Source organism: Mus caroli, unplaced genomic scaffold (assembly GCF_978045245.1).
Source record: "Mus caroli unplaced genomic scaffold, Mus_caroli_1 scaffold_20, whole genome shotgun sequence".
Lineage (NCBI taxonomy): Eukaryota > Metazoa > Chordata > Mammalia > Rodentia > Muridae > Mus > Mus caroli.
The window spans coordinates 27,800,503-27,811,376 of NW_028227275.1; the positions used below are offsets into that span (position 1 = coordinate 27,800,503).

At 41.2% G+C, this 10,874-nt stretch overlaps 1 protein-coding gene across 1 annotated transcript in view; it reads left to right on the top strand.

Moving 5' to 3' along the window:
* Rnls (renalase, FAD dependent amine oxidase) overlaps positions 1-8,747 on the top strand; it is a 262,579-nt gene extending 253,832 nt beyond the window's left edge. The window contains exon 7 of the mRNA XM_021151942.3: positions 8,221-8,747. Within this exon, the coding sequence (XP_021007601.1) occupies positions 8,221-8,373 (153 nt within the window). The 3' untranslated portion in view covers positions 8,374-8,747. The remainder of the gene's footprint in view (positions 1-8,220) is intronic.
* Positions 8,748-10,874: the final 2,127 nt, after the last annotated feature.

Below are 10,874 nucleotides of genomic sequence, written 5' to 3' on the forward strand. Positions count from 1 at the left end.
CTCCCCCTCCTTTCTCCCTCCCAGGTCCCTTTTTCCCTCTACTTCCCAGAGATTATCTTTTACACCTGCTGAGTAGAACTGTAGCATCCACACTTTGGTGTGATCTTCTTTCTTCTTGGGTTTCATATGGTCTGTGAGTTGTATTGTGGATATTCCAAGCTTCTTTAGCCATTAAAAGCTAGGTTCACAACCAAAAATATAAGTAATAATTGTTTCAATGGGATTAAGAACTGTGGGTATTCCACCATAATAGGTTCTTCAACAAAGGTGCAAACACAGATGATAAAGACCCTTTCTCTGCACCAACATAGTGGACTGATGAAAGAAGTCTACATCCCCGATCCCATTTTTTAATTTATATCAAATCCATCTCTTTTAGAAGTATCTACCTTCCAAGACCTACATCACAAAGTCCAAAGCTTTGACGGCAGAGAATGAATCACTCCAGCTAAAAGCAGAGGCTGGGACAGTGGGGCTGCTAATGGCTTTCCAGTGGTACTCAGTATTCTGTTAGCACCATAGGTTAGGAGTCATCATTTCCAGCTCTATTTTGCCCACAATTTCTGATCTTCATAATGTGTGCTTCTGCAGAACTGCGCCTGCAGACAAAGCTTTATTTCTGTGTGCAGTCAGAGCTCTGGTATGACATTCTATGGGAGGGTGGTAGTCTGTAGGGAGTTTAGAAGATTTTAGAGGAACTATAATTGAGCTTCTAACACGAGAAAGTGACTGCTACAGTCTTTCCCTTCACATTAAAAGCTCTCTAATGTGGAGAAGGGAAAAGCGTGAGGCCAGCCTAATTTTAGTGAGAAGAAAGAAGTGGGGAGAGAAGCAAGTGATTCATTCCTGCACTTCTGGTTACATGTTTGCTCATTCGCCTTCTGATGTCTGGTTGATGTACAGGATTCCTAACCACTGCCAGTTCCAACCAGCTGGTAGTGGCCCAGAGCACTGAGGCAAAGGTGTTGCAGCTACTTCTGAGCTCAGTGGAAAAGAATGCCACAGTCGATTCCTGATGTCTGTCAGAAGTTCCTGTGCAGGCCACCCACCCCTGATGCACTGTGACAGTTGGAGAAACTTGTCTTTCAAGATGAATGGTCTGGAAGAAAACCAGACTTGCTTCTGGATTCGGGGCATTCACCTTTGTAGGTGAAGGGGTCGAGTCTCTGGTCAGCAGCTATTCCTGTCAGTTCTGCATGATGCTGTCCGTTTAAATAGGCTGAGAAAATGAAGAGCTTGAACCAATATGGCTGAATGCATTAAGTCCAGACAATGAGATGCAGGACAGGCCCTGCCTCCAGGGTCCTTCCTCTCCTTTATTATTTTTGTATTCGTGGGCTGTTGCTACTTCTTATGCATTTTACTTTATCTCCTCTCCTGATCTATTTAATATTTGTCTTATTTCACCCATTATAAAATACCATCGAGGAGCAAGAAGGCAGTCAGGAGACAATTTTCATACATGTGAAGTTGGTTGTTTTCTCATTAGAGTGGGCAGTCCCTGACCACAAATTATTTAATTATTTAAGCAGTCTGGCTGCTGCCTGGGTACTTTTGTTTCACTGAAAAGAAACTCCGTTTACACTCTTTTTCTATTATGTATGATCTAAACTTGCAGAGGGGACATCAATGGTTCTAAGGAAAAAGCCCAGTAGAACTCAATAACACAGCCTCATAAGAAAAGCATGTTTCCCATGCTCTAGACCAGAGCTCAACCTTGCTAAAGCTACAAACTGTTAGTACAGTTCTTCATATTGTGGTGACCCCCACCCCCCAAACCCCAATCATAAAATTATTTCCATTGCTACTTCATAACTATAATTTTGCTACTGTAATAAATGATAATGAGTTTTCTGATGGTTTTAGACCACCCTTGTGAAAGGGTCATTTAACTCACCCATAAAGGGGTCATGACATACAGGCTGAAAACCACTGCTTTAGACAGAGAGGGAGGATGGATTGTTGGGGGAAGACCATGAACATCAGATATCAGCAGCTCTGCCTAGTCAGTGGAGTCAAATCCTGAATATGACTGAGTCTTGGGAAAGGCTTATTTAAGTATATTTATTAACTTTTTATGTTTGCAAAAGATGTATTTACAGTTATGGCTAAAATAGTGTGTGTGTGTGTGTGTGTGTGTGTGTGTGTGTGTGTGTGTGTGTGTGTGTGTGTATGTGTGTGTGTGTGTGTGTTGATTTGCTAAAACACATGACTAAAAGCAACTTTGAAAAAGAAGGATTTATTCCATTTATTTCCTCTTCTACTTCCAGGTAATAGTTGGTAGCTGAGGGAAGTCAGGGCAGGAACTCAAGTGGGGAAAGAACAGTAGAAGCCATGGAGGATTGTTGCTTTTTGGCTTGTTCAGCCTGCTTTATTGTATATCCCAAGATCACCTGCCCAGAAATGGTATGATCCAAATGTGCTGTGCCCTCCCACATCAATCACATAGTAAGAAAATACCCCACAGACTTCCCTACAGGTTAATCTTCTGGGGACATTTTCTCAATTAAGATTGCTTCTTCCCAGCTATGTCTAGGTTTGTGTCAGATTGACAAAGCCCAGTACACTATGTATAATTTTTAAAACAAAACATTTTAAATAATTAAAATGTACGCATCCAGAAAATTCACATAAGGGGATAATTCACTGATCCATATCCACCTAGATGTGAGCCTATGAAGAACAGACGCTTATAAACTCCCCACTTGTGTTGGTTTTAATACCTTCCGGTTGCCATCTCCATAATGAACCTATACCCTCTTAGACTTAGAAATGATGAGCAGAAGGGAGCTTTAGGGAAAATGTTCTGCATGTTGAGATCTGGTAATCCGTCAGTGCCGTGTAATTTAATTTACTGAATAGTAAATGCCTGATGCCAGATCACATGGCTGAAAAAGTGGGCCACTGATTAGCCAGCCAGCAGTTTGGATGAAATCAGCCACATTGCATTGAAGGTGGAATCAACCATTCTGCAATTACCCAACAAGGAAAATATGAAAGTGGGGAGGGGGGGTGTTGGCAAGTGTCTTCAGCCATATGAAGGAAACAGAGAGCCTTGCAAGAGAGGATCTTGCCATTGTAAAAACCACAATCTCTCACAATAATACAGCCTTTGGCTATGCTTTCTGCCACAGCCATGAACCACATCTCAAGAGTTGTATTTAAAATATATGTCAGGGCTGAAACAGCCCTGTGGAAATTCAGGTTTCTCTGCTTCACATGTGTGGCATGCATGGCTGTCCAGAAAGGACTTGTGCCTGCTTTCGATAGATACCTAATGTCACACGCCTATAAACATAGATTGATCAGATGTATAAAAGGCAAAGCAGAAAAGGCAAGGTATTTTTTCTAGGTGATTTAAATCTACCTGCAGAGTAAAATAGAAACTCCCAAGCCTTCCCCATAATGGAGAGACTTCATAATTAAGAGCTTACCCCAGGTTCATCTAAGGTCCTGCCAGTGTTCTCTTGACCATATATCCTGTTCCAAGAAAACTATGATTCCCTTACTTTCAGACTTGAAACATTTTGAAAATATTGCTACCTGAATATCTAAGACATTAGAAGTTTCCTCCCTTCCCTAATGTTTCACGGACAAATCAAATAATCCAATTTATTAAAATTCTACCTAAGCAGAAGTTGAAAGCTCTAGTTGAATACCCAAGTATGTGCTTCTCTGTCCCTAATATGAGCTACTTTGCTACCCAAAGGACTTTATCTCTAAGGGTTCAAGTTTATCTTCTGTGTATATATATATATATATATATATATATATATATATATATATCTTCTGTACATATATATATGATTCTATAAAGTAGCCCCCAGAAAGGTATGAATATGAAGCTGTCAGTATTGTGCTTGTGTGTGAGTAACATGGGGACCTCAAAGTCTTTATCTCTTGTTAAAGCAAAATAGAAGAGCGTTTTGTTAGAACACTTCCCCAGGATGCCACCCAGCCTAGTCAAATTTGTAAGTTTAGGGAAATGCCAAGGACCAGCCTCAGCTGGGAGAGGGGTTCTGAGGAAAGGGTATTTGGGACAGGCAAAAAGAAGGACTTGAAGTCAGTCACTGGGTACACAATGACAGCCTTTTGTTCTGCTCAAGACTGCTCTTTAGATATCTCAGCTCTTGCAGACCAAAGCCCAGTCTTTTATTTACATATCAATTCAATTGTTTACTCAGGTTCTGCTTTTTCTCTTGAAATAGCATTTTATGATCCTTGATTCTTAGAAAAAGACAGCAAATACATTTTTTTTAACACAGCAAGAAATTCAGAGATCTGCCTGCCTTTGAAAGTATAGACAATAAGCTACCTGGGTGGGATCCAGCTCTGAGATCACCACTCCCTAAATCTCTTTATCTCCTTCTCCTTCTTTAATACCTTTCTGATAAGATGACTTATATTATAGCTGCCTTTGTTCTTTTGGGCCCATGAAGCCCATCATGAATTCATAGTGCATCCTTATATTTTGCATAATTGAGGAATTATATATTCTTGAACTCTTGTGTTTTCAAAGTTCTTTCCCACAGCCTTAAGGGTTGTCCTGAAGGTCATAGCGTTTACCATTTTGCTAAGGACTTTAGACACACCTGGACTCATGCTGTCTCTGATTATCATGGAGGCATTAACCTTGGTAAAGAGGACATTCTCCTGAAGGAACATAAAGTAAAATATACAAACAAGGCTTACACCTACCAACCATCAACCCTCTTGGAGGGCCACACCCTACTGGCTCTGCTCCTGGAGCAGGAACTGTGTCACATCTCTTCCAAATGGTTTCAGCAGGGAAAGACCCTGTCTAAAAAGACAGAAGTTGATAAGTTGAAAAGTTGCTAACCTCTTGCCTCCTCATGTACATACCCACATGTACACATTAACACATCACATATACACACAGAAGCACACACCCAAAATAAATTCTAAGGATATGTATTACCTCAATCTAGAATCTAAAAGTCTTCATACCATAGTCCAAATAATGTGAGTCATATGTATACATTATTTTCCTGATGTTAGAGGAAACAAAAATCCTTCTAGTCTCTACTGCAGAACCCTTCATGAAGCCATGGATAGAGAGAGCCACCATGTGATGGTTTATGTGAAAAGCTGTGCCATGAAGGCTGGATGAGTTTCCATGGTTGTAAGTGTGTCTATGCTGGCATTCTATGGAGGTTGCATACCTCAGTAGCCAACCATCGCAGTGTCCAACTAAATTTAACTCCTGCTTATTTTCTTAGCTGTGAAGGCTTAATAGCATCATCCAGTTGATCCTGTGGATACTTTTTCCTGGAAATAACCTTCACCTCCATCATTTCAAATATTATAGGCCTTGTTATAAGAACAAAATAAATCTCGAACTTCAGCTTATTTTTCTCCCTTTAAGTAGTAAATTCTACATATTCAATGGGAAATTTTATGTTATAATTACTATATTTTTAGTATTTGAAAGTCGATATCTCTTCTATCTGTCCTCTCTACCATATCCCTTCCTCTATACTACCCCACCTCAACATTTTTGCATACACACACACACACACACACACACACACATACACACACAGTGACCTACAGCGTTTACATATGCTGTTCTTTCCCTTAGAATGACCTTGACTGCTGGAGCCATGCATCCATCAGATTCCCATAGTCTCTTACATGGATTGGTAGCATTATATTACTCCAAGTGTGCAAAGCAGCCTACAAATGCTGAACAACCCCTCAACACATAGGAAGTGCTCAGTAAACAGAAGGAGGTCACTCTCTGGTCTAAGACAAGGATGGGATGCTTTAAAATTCAACCCCCTCCCCACTCTACCCTCACCTCCACCTCCCCCCACCCCCCTACCGCTACCCCCTACCCCCAGTGCTGAGAGAAGACAAATGAGAACAGTACACAGAAATTACATGAGAAAAGAAGGGGAAAGGTGGGGGTGTCTTGCTCTGTTTAGCCTGCTTTACAGTATAACATACTGGGGGGTGGGGTCATATGTGCAAAAGAATGGTGTTTCTCACAGTCCTGGAGAGTGGAATAGCCAAGGCCAAAGCTATGGCAAGTTCAGTGTCTGGTGAGGTCCTGTTTTCTTCATAGTTGGTGGATTTTAGCTCCTGTGTAAGAAGCTGTCAACAAGCTTTGCTGGGCCTGTATAAGGGCATTGATCTTTTGCAGAGCCTTTCACATTCCAAAAGGTCCTTTCCTCAAATACCATCACCATTGTGGTTAGGAGTTGTCTAACTAGGGTTACTAATGCTCTATGAAGCATTGTAACCATAAAGCAAGTAGAGGGAGAAATGGTTTATTTGGCTTACACCTCCATATCACCATTTATTATAGAAGGAAGTCAGGACAGGATCTCACGCAGGGCAGGAACCTGGAGACAGGAGCCATGGAGGAGTACTGTCTACTGACTTACTGTTTCTCATGGCTTTGCTCAGCCTGCTTTCTTATAGAAACCAGGACAGCATCCCAGAGATTTCACAACCCACCATGGGCTTGTCTCTCCCCCATCCATTACAAAATAAGAAAATGCCCTGCAGACTTGCCTAAAGCTTGCTCTTATGAAGGCTTTTTCTTTCTTCTTCTTCTTCTTTTTTAACTTAATGTGTCTTTTGGTGGTGGTGTATTTTTTAATTTACTTTCTATCCCTACCTCATCTTCCTCTCCCTCCTCTTCTCCCAGTCCCTCCCTCCCCCCTCTCCTCTTCCCATCCTTCAGTCCTCCCTTTCTCCTCAGAAAAGTGAGTCCTCCCATGGATTTCAACCCACCTTGGCATGCCAAGTTCCAGTAGGACTAAGTGTATCTTCTCCTGTTGTGGCAAAGAAAAGCAGGCAACAGAGTCAGATATAGCCCCTGCTCCTGCTGTTAGAATTCCCCCATGAAGACCGAGCTGCACAACTTTTATATACATGTTAAGGGCCAAGGTCCATCCCACACATGTTCTCTGCTTGGCTGTTCAGTCTCTGTGGGCCCCAAGTCATTTCTTGTTTGTTTGTTTGTTTGTTTGTTTGTTGCTACTTATTCACTTTACATCCTGATCACTGCCTGTATCCCAGTCATGCCCTCCCACGATCCTTCCTCCTATCCCCTTCTCCTCTGAGCAGGTGAGAGCCCCCTGGGTATCCCTCAACCCTGGAACTTCTAGTCTCTGTGGGGCTAGGCCCATCCTCTCCCACTGAGGCCAGACAAAGCAGTCCAGCTAGAAGAACATATTCCACAGACAGGCAACAGCTTTTGGGATAGCCCCTGCTCCAGTCATTCAAGACCCACATGAAGAAGGTCATGCTGCACATTTGCTACATATGAACATGGAGGCCTAGGTTCAGCCCATGTATACTCTTTAGTTGGTGGTTCAGTCTGTGAGAGCCCCAAGGGTCTAGGCTAATTGACTCTGTTGGTCTGCCTGTGGAGTTCCTATCCCCTTCAGGGCCCACAATCCTTCCCCCTATTCTTCCATAGAGTCCCCAAGCTCCATCCACTGTTTGGCTGTGGGTGTCTGTATCTGTCTGAGTCAGCTGCTGGGTGGAGCCTCTCAGAGGACAGCCATGCTAGACTCTTGTCTGCAAGCATAACAGAGAATCATTAATACTATCAGGGATGGGTGCTTGCCTATAGGATGGGTCTCAAGTTGGGCTGGTCATTGGTTGGCCGTTCCATCGGTCTGTCCTCCGACCTCAATCCCTGTATTTCTTTTAGACAAAATAAATTTTGGTTGAAAATTTTATGGGTGGATTGGTTTCCCTATAGCTCTACTGGGGTTCCTGCCTGGCTACAGGAGGTGGCCTCTTCAGGTTCATTATCCCCATTTGTGAATAATAGCACTTGTGAGTCACAGCTAAGCTCAACCCCAGCAATTCTTGGGTGCCTCCCTTATCCCAGGTCTCTGTCAAATGAGCCCAGGTTATTGTTAATTGAGTTTTTCTCCTCTCAGATGGCTTTAGCTTGTTTCAAGTTGACATAAAACTATCCAGCATAGGAGCGCACATATGAATTTGGAGATGGTAGATAAGCATTCAAGCCATAGCATCTACAAATCTAGAAAATCAGTGTATTTCCTGTTATTTGATAATTGAATATATGCAAATAATTCGACAAGCAGGGACCTTTGGGATATTCCAAGTTTTTCCACACATAAAATTTTAATTTCTTCAGGTAGCAAAAGCCTGGTGGGCATTACCATGGCTGAAGGTCAACTCCAATCTTTTTCTTTATTTTTGCCTTTTCAGGTTACAAACTCAGTTTGCAACAGACCTGGCCAGATGACGCTTCATCTCAGGCCTTTCCTGGTGTGCGGAGGGGATGGATTTACTCACTCCAACTTCAATGGCTGCATCTCCTCTGCCCTGAGTGTCATGAAAGTTTTAAAGCGTTATATTTAGTGTCTGTGTTCTTGTTCTCTACATTTACTTTAGGATTTTTGTTTTCACAATCCTCTGTTATTAATTGTTCTATTTTCCTTTCTGTGAAGAGAAATTACTTTGGAAGATGTCTTCACTTACTGTTATTTTAAATATGAAATATAAAAACAATGTTATAATCTTGATAGCTACTACCCATAGTAAAATGATAACTTCTTAGGCTATATTTCTTCCTCACTTTTCTGACTTTTTATTACTAATCCTTATTGGAGAAAAATGGTACTTCTAAGTCATAAATAACCCAAGCGCAGAATTATACTAAACCAAAGTTCTCATTCATGGGAAAGCTTTATTATCCTTTTGAAAACTTCAGTTCTAAATAAAGAACAGTTACTACCAAATGTCGTTTTATAGCCTCACATGTATTATTGGACCGCAAGATTTCTCACATGGAATAATTTTTCTTTCTCATTTACTTTCTGAAGCTCTGGGTCACGTAGACCACAGTTTGAAGAACTGCTTGACCCACAACGGGACCCCCTGTAGTTTGTCAGAAAATGACATGAGTCATCTTCATCTTCCAAGTCACACAATGTCTTTTGCCCTTAAACCAAATTCCAGTCTTTGTATGTGAGATAAAAGTTAAATAGAACCTGAGAGGAAGTCTATCAAGCTTTGACACCAGGCACCCTGTGGCTGGTGCTGTCTGTTATGACACTTGGACTATGTCATAGGTAATGAATTTTCTGTTGTTCAACAAAAATTCTCCTAAAGAGAAAATAGATTCATTTCAAATCACTAGAAATTTGCTAACTTAGCAGTTTGGCATGTCACCTATGTACTTTAGTAGTTGGTCCTATCGTTGCTGGCTTGAGAGGTGTTAAACCTCAGATTTCCAAGCAAGCTATGTGTTGTTAATTTGGAAAGCAAAATAATGCTATTTTGTCTTTTAAAAAAAGATTCTATGGGTGTAAGAATAAATGTTGCTAATACTGTTAATAATAATACTAGCTAATACTCATGCTAGTTTGGTAAAGTGATAGTAGTAGGTTCTTCTGTAAAATCTATAATCTTATGAGCCTTGGGGGAGTTGGCTAAGTTTCCAGTATTAGACATGATTTTCATCTTGATGAGAAGGTTTGAGTCATATTAGACAGCAGTTAGTTACTACCAAGATATAAGTGCCACTATTGCAGCTTTAGAGCTATCTTGCCATGCTGGTTCATTGTTTTGCTCATAGGTATCACAAACAAATAGGACTATTGATTCCTCCCCTCTCTTGTTAGCCAGCTTGCAAAGCACCTTCCAGTATTGTGAAAACTAGTCTCAGAGAGGAGGCTTTCAGGTCGGAACCAGCCCTTTTCTTCTGTGTCCTGCTTCCAAAGTGCATAGTGACTCCAACAATAGAGTCTTACCTTCAATCTCCAGAGGCAGCAAAGGGCAAAAGCAATAGGATATACTCTTTAGAGATATCTCTTGGATTCCTCTGGCCAACAATTCAAATGGGGTTTTTTCCCATGGCTAGTGGTGGGTTTTGTTAGTCTATGGGTCTTGTAGTAGCATTGTCTGCCTAAATAGCATAACTTCATCTAAACTGTATTATCCCTCATCAAAGAAGTCTCTCTTTGTCAGATGGAGACCACTAAAAACACAACTGGCCAAAATGCAAACAACTGATCATTAACTACCTAGCCCCAGTGGATACAACTACAATGCAACTACTGTATGCTCAGGGAACATCTTGGCAGAGGGGACAGAAAGGTTGTAAGTGCCAAAGGACCAGGAAATCTGCTGTGAAATTGTGTCTCCTGGAAATAACAGGGAAGATACACCCATTATATCTCAATAGTGTGACTGTCTAAACGAGACCTGAACAAGGACACCAATAGACATGTTAGGGGAAATCCCATGGAGCCTTACCCTGAACACTGAACTATGGGCAACTAAGGAATGCTGAGAGAGGGAAAATTGGTATTTCCCAGGGAGAAGCCTCCTATCCATTTATCAGTACCAAGTGGTCAGCTCTGAGATCACATGCAGAAAGAAATACTAAACAGACTCAGCAAATTTTATGTATGAATTTATAGATACATGTAACAATAATGATCAAAGAAAAAGAGACCATGAAATTAAGAGTAGATATTAGATAAGGGAGGGTTGGAGGGAGGAAAGGGGAAGGGAGAAGTTGTGTAATTTTATTTTGGATGATGGTGATGACGATGATAATGATGATGATGAAAATGATGAAATTTTAATTTTTAAATAACTTTTTAAAAGATTTAAGGCTGGCCTCAAATTTGCTATTAACAAAAGATGGCCTTGAGTTTACGATCCTCCTGCATGCGCCTCTTAAATGCTGGATTACATGTGTGTGCTACTGTCTTGGTTACTTTCCTATTGCTGTATTGAAACAGCATGAACAAGACAACTTGCAGACAAAAAGAGTACTTTATTGGAGCTAACAGCTTCAGAGGATGAGTCCATGACCATCATGGCAGGAAGCTTGGCAGCAGACGGGCAGA